This window comes from Canis lupus, chromosome X, assembly GCF_003254725.2.
Source record: "Canis lupus dingo isolate Sandy chromosome X, ASM325472v2, whole genome shotgun sequence".
Lineage (NCBI taxonomy): Eukaryota > Metazoa > Chordata > Mammalia > Carnivora > Canidae > Canis > Canis lupus.
In genome coordinates this window covers 32,950,392-32,966,563 of record NC_064281.1, presented here as the reverse complement: position 1 = coordinate 32,966,563, position 16,172 = coordinate 32,950,392, and the positions used below count along the sequence as shown (strand labels likewise).

The 16,172-nt window shown below is 44.5% G+C and overlaps 2 protein-coding genes across 3 annotated transcripts in view; one reads left to right on the top strand and one right to left on the bottom strand.

Annotated features, from left to right (window-relative positions):
- SRPX (sushi repeat containing protein X-linked) overlaps positions 1-16,172 on the top strand; it is a 112,359-nt gene that overhangs the window by 65,719 nt on the left and 30,468 nt on the right. For both annotated transcript variants that reach the window (XM_025440043.3, XM_025440033.3), the window contains 4 exons: positions 4,363-4,489; positions 7,755-7,876; positions 8,610-8,789; positions 10,676-10,809. In XM_025440043.3, coding sequence (XP_025295828.2) covers positions 4,363-4,489; positions 7,755-7,876; positions 8,610-8,789; positions 10,676-10,809 — 563 coding nt within the window. The remainder of the gene's footprint in view (positions 1-4,362; positions 4,490-7,754; positions 7,877-8,609; positions 8,790-10,675; positions 10,810-16,172) is intronic.
- The window catches only part of SYTL5 (synaptotagmin like 5), a 286,474-nt gene continuing 283,043 nt past the window's right edge, over positions 12,742-16,172 (bottom strand). Inside the window, exon 19 of the mRNA XM_049107699.1 lies at positions 12,742-13,202. The gene's annotated coding sequence lies outside the window, so the exon portion shown is untranslated. The remainder of the gene's footprint in view (positions 13,203-16,172) is intronic.

Below are 16,172 nucleotides of genomic sequence, written 5' to 3'. Positions count from 1 at the left end.
AGGAGGTGCTGCATGCATATAAGAGGATTATGAGTAGCCATCTTTACAGGAAATTCACCACAATATTCTTTGTTTGAAATCAGTACTTAGAAGTCATTTATGAAATACATCTTAGAAGATGCCATACAAGCTGGAGTAGTTTGCAAAACAGGTGTGATTGCTTATATACCAGTTCAAGTACTATTAACAACGCCAAAATCATAGTGTTTTAAATGAGATAGAAGTTCTCTTCTTTTTTTTTTTAAGGATTTAATTTATTTATTCATGAGAGACACAGAGAGAGAGGCAGAGACACAGGCAGAGGGAGAAGCAGGCTCCCCATGGGGAGCCCGATGTGGGACTCGAGCCCAGGACTCTGGGATCATGACCTGAGCCAAAAGCAGACAATCAACCACCGAGCCACCCAGGTGCCCCTAGAAGTTCTATTCTTATCTAAATGTTTGTGCTCAAGCAGCCCTGGGCAGTGTTCTCAGCCTGGCCCCTTCTCCTTGCTGTTCTTCAGTCTAAGATGGCTGCTCTCACTTCCCCCACCACATCTACATTCAAAGCAGGGTAGAGGAGGGAGGAAAAAGAAAAGGATGTGCTGCTCCTCCCACCCTTTTTAGCAGCACTAGAAGTTGCCCTGGTTACTTTACCTCACAACCCATTGGTGGAACCTATCACATGGCCGTGCCTAACTTCAGGGGTGGCCAGGAAATGTAGTCTTTATTCCAGAAGGCCAAAGGCCCAGGCAAACTTCTCTTGCTATATAATAAGGGGAATCAGAGAGCAGATGAACCACCACTGGTCCCTGCCACATTGCCTGTACAGAGAGAGAGCAAGTTGATGGGAACAGCCAAGGGATAGAAGAAGTGAGAGAAGCAGCAGGTAGAGAGCCAGTTCGCATGAGGTATGTAGGTAGGAAGTCAGGGAACAGGCACTGAATGGAGTCTGCGTGTTGTGAGGAGTGGTGGCAGCCCTTGACTTGGGGTAAGAATATCATCTTGCCTTAGAATGAGGTGGACAGAGGGCATCCCCCCTCTGCCCCTGTCATTCAGTTTCAGATACAAGTTATCGCTGTGTTCTGAAGCCTCTATTAATCACACGTCTAGCAGTCACCTTCAAACACAGATCTCCAGTGGAAAACAGTATTTCAGGAAACATCTTACTATGTGGTTAATGTCTAGCCTTAGTTTAAAAGGTTTTTTTTCTTCTTGTTATCTGTTGGCCAGGACGCTATCCTTTTGAACCTCTTATTTCTACTGCCTACCTGGTGAGACGTGTTGAGGGTTCCCAAGCCTGTCAGATAAATAGTTGTTGATACAGTGAAATATATTTGTTTCATATATATATATGTGTGTGTGTGTGTGTTTAAAGATTTTAATTATTTATTTATTTGAGAGAGAGAGAGTATGAGTGGAGGAAGGCGTAGAGGGAGAGGGAGAAGCAGGCTCCTCTCCGCTGAGCAGGGCTTGATCCCAGGACCCTGGGACCATGACCTGAGCTGAAGGCAGATGCTTACCAACTGAGCCACCCAGGCATCCATTGTTTTTGATATTTTATATGTAGAGAGGCATCTAGAGCACAGAGGAGGGACACTGTTGGTCAGATGTCTCCCGTGAATGGGCAGAGGCCAAGGTTTCCACACAATAACTGGCTCTGTGGGCATCCTGACTCAACAGGGAATTGCAATTATGTTTCTATAGTAACTTTTTTCAATTCATTCATGGAAATTTATGATCGCTTATAAAAAGCAATGATGGCCATGGCTGTGTAATAATAGGCTTAGGTTTCTGGAACATCTGCTGAAGGGCAGGCCAGCTGGTCTCGTCAGCTGAACGTGAGGGCAAAATGCTTGAGGGTACAACAGAATCTGCTCTTCCAAGATTTAAGACAGAGCTGTAGCAGGCAACCCCAAAAGAATGTACGTGTTGGAGGAAACTCTTAGGTCAGCGGCAGGCGGACACACAGAAGTGTTTGGCTTATTAAGATAATTAAAAAATACGTGATCATATCTGAAAATCCCAGACCACAGAGAAATTCCACAAGAGAGGAAATACTTCCCAGGGTACAAATGACTATGCTAATAACAACACTTGGTCTGGTGGGCAGCAGGGAGGTCAGTGAAATAATGCAGGCATAGTACTCAGCCGAGGTTGGGCAGGCAGGTTAGTTCGGTAAATGTTAGCTATTGTTTTTAATGATTGATTTTTTTCCTTGTTTCCAGCTTGCAAGAGCACTGATTCTGGAAAACTAGGCCAGCGTTGGCTGATCATTGTTAGCGGGACATAAGCTGGCTTTGGGAAGCTCTGAGAGCCTTCACCCAGATAACCTAATTTGGAGCATGTTTGCTCGCAATGTCAGTACGAATGGTTGGGTACAGAAAACCCGGCACATCATTCAGATGTTTAGATGACACGGAGAAGTAGGAGTGTCTCTTCACTCAGACAGTGTTGCCCCAAGAAAGTATGGAAACACAATGTAATTTTGCATTGCCGTCTAGCTCCTTTCTTCAGACCCTCCCCTTTTGTTTTAAATTAAAAAAAAAAAAGGGGACGCCTGGGTGGCTCAGTGGTTAGGCGGCTGCCTTTGGCTCAGGGCATGATCCTGGAGTTCCTGGATCGAGTCCTATATCGGGCTCCCTGCATGGAACCTGCTTCTCTGCCTATGTCTCTGCCTCTCTCTCTCTCTCTCTCATGAATAAATAAATAAAATCTTAAAAAATAAATAAATAAATGTTTTAAAAAATAGGGTTTCCACCATGAGCGTGCCAGCTGGCTTTGACCACCAGGGGGCAGGTATTGTAAACTCCTCTTTGTAATTCACCCAAAGCCGTGAAACATTCATCTCAATTATACACGTATGTCTTCTATCACCTATTGTAACAAAAATAAAAGGATTATTTTTTAAGATTTTGTTTATTTATTCATGAAAGACACACAGAGAGAGGCAGAGACACAGGCAGAGGGAGAGGCAGGCTCCATGCAGGAAGCTTGATGTGAGACTGGATCCCGGGACCTCGGGATCACACCCTGAGCATCCCTAAAAGGATTATTTTTTTTAAAAAACGTAGCAAATGAAAATAGGAACCTCGAATGCATTTAAAGCACGTTCCATTTCATCAGAACACGTATATACTTTATCAGTTTTAGGAAGCATATTGTTTTACATTTTAATACCCCTGAAATTAGGATGCATCTCAGAACTGATTGGAATTTAGATGCCATAAAATATGGTAGCTATTCAATTTGGGATTAGCGTATTAAGGTTTTTAAATTCATGCTCCATCAAAGCATGACATAGAATGCACATAAATTTGGATAGCCGGAGGCAAAATTGTTTAACATATTTATAATTTCTGACCCTAAATAAAATGAGAAATTATTAGACAAGATGTAGGAGAAAGTATGTGAAGACCATATGTGGTACTTTAGTCTCTCAAAGATGTTTGTAATTCAGAATCAAATGACATTTAATTTTCATTTAGGTTGTAGCATAGCTGGATTTAAATAATTACCAATTGACATGAAAAGCAATGTACATCTACATGTTGCTAACTTGCTATGCTGTCTTTATTTTTTTTAAGATTTTTTATTTACTTATTTGAGAGAGAATGTGGAGGAGGGGCTAAGGAAGAAGGAGAAGCAGACACCCTGCTGAGCAGGAAGCCCCACACAGGGCTGGATCCCAAGACCCTGAGATCATGACCCCAGCCAAAGGCAGATGCTTAACCAACTGAGCCACCCAGGCGCCCCATAGCATTACTTTTATCTCACCTGGGGTGGTATCATCTTCCACCTCATGTCCTATTTTATTTATGGTGACTGTAATCTGCCCCAGTAGACCGGAAACTCTTGAGGAGCACATGATTCTCTTGCCTTCGTTCATCCCCAAACCCAGCAGTTGGAATGATGCTTTGGCTAAGGCAGTCTCTCAGTAGAGATGTGTTGCCTTGAATTGAATCAAACCAGAAGACAGCTAAAGTTCACTCTCTCGGATCATCTCTGATGCTGTCTTTAAAGCAGGAGGAACTCCCTGTGGCTGAATGACTAGCTGGGTGGCTGCAATGTCATGAAGTCAGTAAGCAGAGTTTGGAAGCATGGGGAGAAGTTGCTGTAGCAAATGAATTATCCCCAAAGACACCTCACATGGCCAGTTGATTGCAGTTTTAGCCATGCACATAGGAGTTCTCCAACAATCTTCCAGACTCAGCAGGAGAGAAGGGGCAAGATGAATGGAGGAAAGAGAAATACATCGGGGTGAACAAACTCTTTGAAAACGGGGTGCATGTCGAGCTCCTGGCATGTCAGATGCTGGGTGTTGCACTGCAGGTTGACAAGATGTTTCTTAATGATGGTGAAAATCTTCTGATTATATTTTCAGATATGGAACCTCCTAGAATCAAGTGCCCAAGTGTGAAGGAACGCATTGCTGAGCCCAATAAGCTGACAGTCCGGGTGTCCTGGGAGACCCCGGAGGGAAGAGACACAGCAGATGGCATCCTGACAGAGTAAGTGCAATGTGGCCGTGGGAAGGATGTTGCTTCTTTTATGAGAGACATTAACTGGCCAGCGTGGGGAAGTGTATCTGTGGGTCCATCTAGGCTATCGGAGTCAGTACGGTACTCCTCCAACAGTTCCTCGTTCGTGCTTTCTTTTTCTCCACCATCATCTTCAGGACCTGACATACCATATATTTTACTTCTGCACTTGTTTCTTGCCTGTCTCCACCATAGCATGTTTGGTGCCAGATCCCTAATTCCCAGAACCATGCATAGCACAGAGTCAGTAGTTGGTAAATATTTGCTAAAGGAAAGAAGGGAAGGGGGGGTGGTGGGAGGAAGAGGACACCACCTGGTTAACTCTGAGATAGAATCACCCCCACCTTGCCTGCCCAGGGTGCTCCTACTGAAGCCCGTAGGCCTTGCTAAGCCATCACCTACCTCCCTGGGAAGCCTCTGTGTCTCCCAGGTGGAGCCGAATGCTGCCTCCCTCATGCTCTGTGAGTATGGTTGAGTGCAGAACTCTTGTTTTGGCAACTGCTTCTTTTAAAACCTGATTTTTTAGTTTTTTAAAAGATTTTATTTATTAATGAGAGGGGGGAAGCAGGCTTTCTACAAGGAGTCTGATGAGGGACTCGATCCCAAACTCTGGGATCATGCCCTGAGCCAAAGGCCCACACATCCCTAGCTTAGTTTTTTAAACTTGTGACTATATTAGGGGCACCTGAGTGGCACAACCAGTTAAGCGTTGACTCTTGGTTTCGGCCCAGGTCATGATCTCAGGGTCGTGGGATCAAGCCCCAGGTTGGGCTCCATGCTCAGTACAGAGTCTGCTTGGGGTTCTCTCCCTCTACTTCTATCTCCCACCCCTGCTCTGTGTCTCTCTCTCTCTCTCTCTCTCTCTCTCTCTCTAAAGTAAATAAATAAATCTTTAAACTTGTGACTACATTGAACTCTTACAGAAGAAGCTTCTAAAAAAAGAATAGGGGTTCTTCTGTCTTCTTTCTGACCCTAACCCCATCCCCCAGCATTCCTCCAGAATGCTTTGTAAAAGGTGGGATTCCCTCAGGGAAAGTTTGGCTACATGCAATTCTAATTTAGCACCCGGGCCTGTACCCCTGCAGCTGTCCGCTTGGCCTTCCTGTTCTCTGGAGGCCACTACTTCATGTCAGCACATTCACATCGGTGCCTTAAAGTTCATGGCCCCATCAGACCAACCCACTTGCACATGCACTGTGGCCGAGGGACACCCCCGACTTGCTGCCTCTGAGCTACACCACCGGGAAACCCTTGTTAGAATCCTGCCAACCTGGGCTGTGTGAGAGGAAATATTTTAAGCAATTATGGGCAATAAGAGAACATCTTCTAGAAAGATGTTGAGTCTTTCACCCCAAGCAAGGCATTTTGTTCCTGCATCCTGATCATTTCTCCCAGTAGCCATTCAGCCTGGACAGTATTACCAACTGTGGTCCTCCTTGGAACTCCTTAAAGGTAACATTTGGAGTATTATGAAAATTATTTCTTTGCTGTCATATGCTCATGGTGCAAACCCCTATGGAGAACTTTTGGGCAACTGGGATTAAAAAGTAAGTCACAGTTGATATAAACAGGGATTGGATTTTGTTTGTCTTGGAACCTTTGGGGCCTAGCACAACACCTGGCCCCGTCCCCAGCACACAATAGGTTCTCAGATCTTTACAATTGCAATTGCTATTGAAATCCTGTATAATCAACACAGTGTCAGGTCACTAAATGACTGTCTAGCTAGGCTATAGATCTTGGCATTTTTATGGGTCGCCTGTGTGTTATGGTTAGAAATGTGACAGTTTCAAAGAGTACCTTAGTAGCCTCCAGCCTTCTGTTCCAAGCAGCTGTCTGCTTCCAGAGTCCTACAGCCCCGAACCAGCAGAGGCTTGGAGCAGGAGGCTGTGGGGAGTGCACTCCAGACACAATGAAGAATTCAGCGAAGGCTGTCTTGTCCCCTTTTCAGCTCTCACCCAAGTGGGTTCTTTGCTTCTCCGGCATTTCTCTTGTCCAAGCTACTGTTCTGCGGTCCCCTTCTAAGAAGGAAAGTTCTAGAGAGCAAGTGCTTCCCGTGAGCTCCCTTATTTACTCCTGATGACTGTTACTTGCATGTCACAGATGAAACAGAGTCTCCAGGAGGTCAGCAGCCACTCATATTTGAAGTATGATCCCTCTCAGGTTTATCTGCATTTTAATTGTGCTTCAATCCGTACCTTATAAACACACACCCTGTCCACCTCTGTGGAAGGCTCTCTTCAGTGGTCACAGTGATAATTTCACACGTTCATTATTAGCAGGTAGTCTCATCATTGCTAAGAACTGTAGAGAGAAGGTAAATTAAATATCTGTTGGAAAACCAACCAAACACCCTGGCATTCAATCATGCCGTACCTCTTGGTGTTCTCATCAGACAGCCAAGAAGAGATGCTAGCTAGAGTTACCCTAGCTGTGTGATCTTGGGCTAGTTTCCTAACCTTTTGGTGCCTCAGTGTCTTCATCTGTGAAATGGAAATAATAATCCGTGTCTCACGGGGTTGTTTGGAGGATTACATAAACTAATATGTGTAAAATGCTTGAAACTGTGCCTAAAATATGTATATATAAGGTTTATGTAAGTGCAAAGGACTACTGTTATCATTGTTGTTGTTGTTGTTGTTGTTATCGTTGTTATCACTACATTAGGATAATCAAGGAATCATAATAAATGTGCCTTTTGCTCAGGAAAGACCTCCATTGGACCGGAAAGAAAAAAACCAGAGACAAGTCTAGCACCCCCTGCAGGCCCAAATTGCCGATGACTGCTTGGATTATAGTCTGAAATGGTTTTCCTCACAGGAAATTCCCTCATCCTCCCCAAAGTGAGGCAGTTAAGGATTCCCCTGGAACAAAGGTGGGATCGGAAGAGGACTTAGGCCCTGGGTTCTCGGCCTGCCCCATCCTCTGTTCTACCTTCCAGTGAGAAAAATGAATCCAAACTTCCCAGGAATTGGCAACTCCCATGTTCTGGTCTCAAACTGTTCTTCCAAAGCAGAATAAAGCTCAGGAAAGTCTGCTCTTCAAGAAATCTTTGTTCTAGTCAGACTGGCCTAATGGCTGCCCCTCAGTATCTCCACATCCAGTACAGAGTGGGTACTCAACATATGCCCATAATGATCCCCTTTGATCATTAGGCCCACAGTGACCTAATTGTTGTTAGGCCTTTAATGATTACCTTTGGTGTTCCTGTTTTTTTTTTTCTCCCCCCTTTAAGTGTTATTCTGGAAGGCCTCCCCCCAGGCTCAAATTTTCCAGAAGGAGACCACAAGATCCAGTACACAGTCTATGACAGAGCTGAGAACAAGGGCATTTGCAAATTTCGAGTTAAAGTGAGAGGTAAGAATACTGCTGATTGGCTTTTTCCTCTCTTTACAAGAGCAAAGGGAAGCCGGCCCTTAAGCAAGAACCTTTGTGAATGCCCACTGCCATAGGGATATGTGCTGGCTTTGGATTAGCCCCTGATGATGAGGCTAGGGGAAGCGTGCCATCTTAATGCCTGAATTTCACAATACAAATCCGGATGAGGTTCAGTGCTGGCAGATTATTTAAGAAGTCTGAGAGCAGTAAGCTAGTCTCGCATGAGCTCATAGCTGGTTGTCCCAGAGGAATATTATTTCGATAACGTTTTCATCCCTGGCCTTGGGTGACCAGCTAAAGCCTATAAATCCTTTCTATAAAGGAGTTCAGGAGTCCCCTGGCTGGACCACCAGGAACCCATGTGCTTGGTATTGCAGAACCTTTGTTCTCCCTGAAAAAAAAAGACTTAAAAAAAGGATTTATTTTATGCCTCGTGGCTTGGGCAACTAATTACTAACCATCTTTATTCTTTACTCGTCTGGGCCCAACCTCCTCATCTATAACACAGGGGCGTAAACTGCTTGATCCCAGTGGTCTCATTGGTAGGAGCAGTGACCACCCCAAGGCCCACCCAGTGTCCAGATAGCCACACCTGCCCCCTCACTCATTCACAGGCCAGCAGGGAAGCTTGACTGCAAAGCCGCGGTCTTCCCTGATGACTCTGCGGAGGGCAGCTCAGCACTGAGCCCCCTCTGGCCTTGTGTCCCTACAGTCCGGCGCTGTGGCAAGCTCAATGCCCCGGAGAATGGTTACATGAAGTGCTCCAGTGACGGCGATAATTACGGAGCCACCTGTGAGTTCTCCTGCATCGGTGGCTACGAGCTACAGGGTAGCCCTGCCCGAGTCTGTCAGTCCAACCTGGCTTGGTCTGGCACGGAGCCCACCTGCGCAGGTATGAGCCCACCTGTGCAGCCCTCTCTCCAGCGAGCAGCAGAACCTGAAGACCCTTCAGTTCTGAATCCCAGTACAGGGAGGGAGGATTTCGTTCCGTACACTTTGACAGGTGCCGTGCCACTCCTCTTCATCTGCTGGGTGAAAACGGTCCTCACATTTCTAGGACAGCTCATCTCATCCACCCTCCTCCTTTGCCCCTGTCCATCTTCTCATTTCTCTTTCATGTCCTCTAAGAGGAAACCGGAGGTGGGAACCCAGGGCCCCACCATCAGCGACTTTGTGAATCAGCGGAGTCTGCTTTAGGTACCCTGTTCTTCCCTCCTACAAATGTAAGGGTCTTTTTGTGCAAAGCCAGGACATTACTGTGAACAGACAGCAGAATGCCTGCTTTGTCGCACTGGCTTGAAAGTCACACAGACCTTTGGGCATTCAGGATGTTTCCTCCTAATGTCAAATGAGGAAGATAATACCTTGAGTTGTTGTAAGGATTAAATGAGGTTACCCATTGAACAGTGGAATAGAGCGGTGCCTGGCACAGGTAAGTGCCCAATGCAGGTCAGCTCTTATTACCAAGGGACACAAATTGGGCTGGGTAGTGATAATGGTATAAAATTTGGACTAGTAAGAAAATTCTGGGCATATCTTTTATTTATGTACTCCACTTTCCCCCCTCATTTCATGGTACTTTATCATCTTTTTGCTTTCTCTTTAACCCCAGCCTTTCAGAATTGGGTGAGAGAGAGGCACACATGTAGAGCATCAGCTAAATGTCCAAGGTTCTTCAGTTTCGTACATTACAGTATAAAGAACAGGGCACCTGGGTGGCTCGGTCAGTTGGGCATCTGCCTTTGGCTCCAGTCATGATTCCCAGGGTCTGGGATCGAGTCCCTCATGGGGCTCCCTGCTTGGTGGGGAGCCTGCTTCTCTCTCTCCCTCTGCTGCTCTCTGTCAAATAAACAAAATCTTTAAAAAAATACTAGAGTAGAGAGAGCATACCTCTTTCCCTGTCTCACTTCCTGAGGCAGGGAAAGTAATGCCCCTCCCCCAAAGATGTTCACGTCTTAATCCCTGGGCCCTGTGACTATGTTACCTTACGTGGCAAAAGGGACTTTGCAGAGGTAATCAAGTTAAAGGTCTTGAGATGCAGAGGGCAGCTTGGATTCTTCAGGTGGGCTCAGTATAATCACAAGGGTCCTTATAAGAAGGGGGCAGAGGGAAGAGAGAGGTGAAGATGCCACACTGCTGACTTTGAAGATGTAAGAAAGGCCACAAGCCAGGTGACAAAGGTGGCCTCTAGATGCTGGCAAAGGCAAGGAAACAAATCCTTCCCTAGAGCTCTGGGGGGAAGAGCTGGGCAGGCCTGGCAACACTTTGACTTTAGCCCAGTAAAACCCATTTGAAATTTACCACTGCTGGGGCTGCAGGAAAATTTGTGTGTGTTAAGCCCCTGGATTTATGGTGATCTGTGATAGCAGCAAGAGGAAACTAATATACTTCCCCATTCCCCGACCCGGTGCTTCTTGAAACCATCTCCCAAATAAACAACTTACAACTGGAGTATCTGGGTGGCTCAGTAGGTTCAGAGGCTGACTCTTAACTTTGGCTTGGGATCCTGGAATTGAGCCCCACCTCAGGCTCCGTGATGGGCAGGGGGCGGGGGGGGGCAGCTTGGGGGCGTCTGCCTGAGATATTCTTTCTCTCTTTCCCCCCACTTATCCCTCCCCCCACTCGCATGAGCATGCTATCTAATAAAATCTTAAACCCCACACCTGAAATTTTATCTTGGAGTTTACTTCTGCATTCGCGTATGCTGTGTCCTCACAGGCTATGGTGAACCAGAACAAGTAGAGGGTTTCTCATCCATCTGGCCATTTCTCATTCCAGCCATGAATGTCAATGTGGGTGTCAGAACAGCAGCTGCACTTCTGGATCAGTTTTATGAGAAAAGGAGACTCCTCATTGTGTCCACACCCACAGCCCGGAACCTTCTTTACAGGCTGCAGTTGGGGATGCTGCAGGTGAGTCCTTGCAGCTGGGCCCAGCTTGGGGAAGAGACCGCTAACAGGAAGGGCCCGGTGATTTCATTAAAAGCAAAGGCCAGATTCAGTGCCTCATCTATTTACTGTGAACTCCGGGAACTGGAGCTTTAGAGCTACCACCGTTCATTTCTGGTTCTAGGGCATAACCTGATTACCATCGACTCCCGAGAGCTAACTCAATTGTCTTCCATCTAATATGGTTTCTTTGTCTTTGCTAGTCAGAGTAATCAACCTGCTGTGCAGGCCCAGCTAACACGGTCTTTGTTGAACCTGTCCAGGATATGCCTGTGCTGAGGGCCATCACTCAGTTGTTTGAGAGGCTGGCTCAAGGGACGAGGGGATTCCAGGAGCCTTCAGGTCCCAGGCCCTACCCCAGGGAGCTTCCCCCACTCTCAGAGCTCCTCGGAGTCCTTAAGACCAGTGGTTTTCCAAGTGTGGTCTGTGGACCAGCAGCATCAGCGTCACCTGGGAGCTTGTTAGAAATCCAAATTCCGCCCCATCCCAGACCTACTGGGTCTAATCTACATTTTAACAAGACCTCCAGAAGAGTCTTCAGCAACTGAAAGTTGGAGGCATCCTTCTCAGCTGTGGAAATTTGATAGCTACAAAATGAGGCAACCAGAGCCTTTTGGAGAAAAAAAAATTAGAAACAGACAAGGATCGAACTAGAACTTGCTAGATTTTGTCCAGAAGCTGGTTTGCAATAAGGGCGGCCAACCTGGGGCAGACCGGGTGGCTCAGCGGTTTAGCGCTGCCTTCGGCCCAGGGCGTGATCCTGGAGACCTGGGATGGAGTCCCATGTCGGGCTCCCTGCATAGAGCCTGCTTCTCCTTCTGCCTGTGTCTCAGCCTCTCTCCCTCCCCCCTCCCCCGTCTCTCATGAATAAATAAATCTTAAAAAAAAAATAAGGGCGGCCAACCTGACCATATGCAAAAGAGGTAGGATGCTCTGCTGGGTCAGAGACACGGTGCTGCACGCATTTTAGAAAAGCATTTTCATCTACTATGGTGAATAAAAATAAGACTAAGTGCTCAAAACAATCTTGGTTTAGGGATGCTTGGGTGGCTCATTCAGTTGAGCGTCCGACTCTTGATTTCAGCTCAGGTCATGATCTCAGGGTCCTGAGATCAAGCCCCATGTTGAACCCTGAGTCAGCTCTGTGCTCAGGGTGGAATCTGCATGGGATTTTTTTCTCTGCTTCCTCTGCCCCTTCCCCTGCTCGTGCTCGCTTACTCGTGTGTACTCTCTCCCTCTCTGAATACAATCTTTAAAAAAAACAATGTTGGTTTAATCAAACGCTACAATTTTACTTCTCATTTCAGCATTTATACAATGAATAAATTGTATTCATTTCCATGTACTGGAAAGGCTTCCCCTAAACTCTGAAGAACCATGCAAAATTTTGTATTTTTTTTAATTTAAATTCAATTTGCCAACATATCGCATAACACCCAGTGTTCATCTCATGTGCCCTCCTTAATGATGGGAACTTCATTCACTACATCTTTGCTCTCAGTCCCTGCCACATTCCCTCCCTCCATCTTTGTGTCCCCCGGGGTCCCCACTGGGACTTGCTTTTTCACATATCACAAGGCTGTATGACCCCACTGTGTGGGAAATTTGGCCTTGCAGGCTGTACATACCACACAAGCATACATTTCCTGATTTCTTAATTTTGTAGAAAAATGAATAAACCAGGCAACTTTTCCTCTATGTTGGCAAACTATCACTTTTGCAAGTGAAATTTGATTGGAACACAGCCACACTCTTTCATCTGTGCACTGTCTACGGCTGCTTTTGCACTATGGTGGCACAGTTGAATAGTTAGGATACAGACCATCCAGCCCCGGAAGCCTAACATATTTACTATCTGGCCCTTAACTAAAAAATGTTTGCTGTCTCCCACCTGACTCTATCCCATCCTTTTGGGTACTTGCTAAATTGCTAATTAAATCATTGTGATGCCAGTAGGCAGAGTCCAATGACTCAGAGTGGGGTCCCTCAGGACCAACCAAGAGGGTCCCTGTCCGTACACAGGATCGAAATCAAATGCAAGCCAGCAGGAGGTGAAAGTGGAGTTTATAGAAGGTGTAGAGAGAATGCACGTAGAGTGCCTGGGGAGATTCAGAAAGGAAAAGAGATGGAGGCCCGCCTTTGTTCGGGGTCTGGGGATTTTATTGAGGATCATGGACTGGTGTATGTGGCTTCTCAGGCATCCAGGAACCAGTTAGAACAAAGATGAGGGCCCAGGTGTTATTCCTTGGAGCTGGGGTGGGGCGTTTTGGCGTCCAGATGTCCAGTGTCGCTGGTCTAGAATATGCATAGAAGGGCTGCCTCTGGTCATCCTCCCCTGGGCCTTCCTTAGATGTTATCTGTTTGAAAGAAGTCATTAGGGGCCCCTGGGTGGCTCAGCAGTTGAGCATCTGCCTTCGGCTCAGGATGTGATCCTGGGGTTCTGGAATCGAGTCCCACATCGGGCTCCCCGAGTGGAGCCTTCTTCTTCCTCTACCTCTGCCTCTCTGTGTGTCTCTCATGAATAAATAAATAAAATCTTTAGGGGAAAAAAGTCATTAACTCCTCATCCCTTACCCGGAGGGCCTATACTATTTGCATTATAAGGCACATGTGAAGTGGGGGGAAAAGGAGCAAAAAGCAGATTTTAATGGACCCCTTCAGTTTGCCTCTCTCAGTTGGCTAAGATATTTGGTATCCGGGTGTTTCTATGTGACCTCCCACACAACATACTTACATCGACATTTTAACTGGAGCCTTCAAGGAAAGGTTTGATTGACATAGGTGGTTCAGTTAGAATAATAAAAATACATATTTTTATCCTTTTTACCAATTCCATCACCTTACAGAAGATGCTTCAGTGAATTGTGGTAAAATACTTGGTGTTATAGTAACTTAGCAGTTTAAATTTTTCTTTCCCTATTTAACCAGATTCATCATATTTTTTTTTACTGTTCCCAGTTACCATCACTGTTCCTGATGTGACCTCCTAGCACATGGTTGAAGGTGCCACATCCCCAAGACACTTGCCAGGGGCTGACTCATCGGGCTAGAATTTTCTTTTTTCCTCTCTTTTTAAATGGAATATCATTGACACCTGGGTGGCTCAGTCAGTTAAGCATCTGACTCTTGGTTTCAGCTCAGGTCATGATCTCAGGGTCCTGGGATCAAGCCCCTTGTTGGGCTCCACACTCAGTGCAGAATCTGTTTGAGATTCTCTCCCTCTTCTTCTACTCCGCCCCCACTCACTTGCTTGTTCTCTCTCATATAAATTAATTTAATTAATAAATAAAAATTTTAAAATAAATTTAAAAAGTGAGGTTATCATTGACTTGTAACATTAGTTTTAGTAGTACATCATAAGTCAATATTTATATGTATTACAGAAGATCATCACAATATTACAGTGAGCATCTGTCACCAAACCTAGATATACATTTTTTTATAAGCACTTTTAAAATCCACTCTCCTAGCTACTTTCAAATAGGCAATAGAGTCTCATTAACTATAGTCACCATGCTGTACATTACATACTTGAGACTTTTTATAACTTGAAACTTGCACCTTTTGGCCCTCTTCACCCACTTTGCCCATCTTCCCACCCCTGCCTCATGAAGACATGTCTATTCGCTATATCCACGAGATCACTTTTTGGTTTTGTTGTCTTTTTCAGTTTTTGTAGATTTCACATAGAAGTAAGATCATATGGTATTTGTTTTTCTGTCTCATTTATTTCACTCACCATAATGATCCCAAGGACTGACCATGCTGTTGGAAATAGGAAGATCTCATTCTTTTCTATGACTCAATAATCCACTGTGTACATATATCACATTTTCTTTATCCATTCATCCATTGATGGAAAAATTAGGTTGTTTCCAGGTCTTGGATATTGTCAATAATGCTGTGGTGACCATGGAAGTGCAGATATCTTTTGATAGTGTTTTGTTTTCTTCAGACAAATTCCCAGAAGTGGAATTGATGGATCAGATGGTAGTTATATTCTTAACTTTTTGAGGAACCTCCATACTGTTCTCCATCGTGGCTGTACCACATTCCCACCAACAGTGCACAAAGGGTTCCCTTTCCTCCACATCCTCACCAGCACTTATTCCTTGTGTTTTTGATTTTGGCCGTTCTGACAGGTGTGAGGTGGTATCTCATTGTGGTTTTGATTTGCATTTCTCTGAAGATGAGTGAAGTTGAGCATCTTTACATGTGTCTCTTGGCCATCTGTATGTTGTCTTTGGAAAAACTTCTGTTCATGTCTTCTGCCCATTTTTTAATTAGATTGTTTTGCTATTGAATTGTAGGAGTTCTTTATATATTTTGGATATTAACCCCAATCAGATAAATGATTTATAAATGTTTTCTCTCATTCAGCAGGTTACATGTTGATTTTATTGATAGATTCCTTTGATGTGCAGAGCTTTTTGGTTTGTACTCATTTTGTTTTGGGTTTTTTTTTTTGCCTTTAAAAAAATTTTAATTGTAGTATAATTAAAGTAGTATACATACAGTGTTATATTAATTTTAGGTGTACAATATAGTGATTTAACAATTATATACATTACTCAGTGCTCGTCCTGGTAAGTATATCCTTTAATTCCCATCAACTATTTCACACCCCCCCATCCACCTCCCCTCTGGTAACCATCAGTTAAGGGTCTGTTTTTTGGTTTGTCTCTTTTTTGTTTGTCTTGTTTCTTAAATTCCAAATAGAAGTGAAATTGTGTGATATTTGTCATTCTCTAATTTATTTCACTTAGAGCATTATACCCTCTAGATCCATCCATGTTGCTGAAAATGGCAAGATTCCACTCTTATTTATGGCTAATATTCCATTTTACACATCTATCTATCCATATCCATATATATGCATACATATATATGTGAAATGTATTTATATACGTATTATATTCCATTATATATATCTATATATCTATCTCACATCTTCATTTTCCATTCATCTATTGATGGACATATGGTTTGCTTCCAGAATTTGGCCATAGTATATAATGCTGCAATAAACACAGGGGTGCTTATATCTTTTTGAATTAGTGTTTTCATATTCCTCAGGCAAATACCCAGTAGTGGAATTAGTGGATTGCATGGTAATCCTATTTTTAATTTTTTGAGGAACCTCCATACTGTTTTCCACAGTGGCTGAACCAGTTTATATTACCACCAACAGTGCACAAGGGAATTTCCTTTTTCCTCACATGTTGTTTTTTGTGGTTTTGATTTTAGCCATCTGACAGATGTGAAGTGATATCTCATTGTAGTTTTGATTTGCATTCCCCTGAAGAGTTATGTTGAGCATCTTTTCA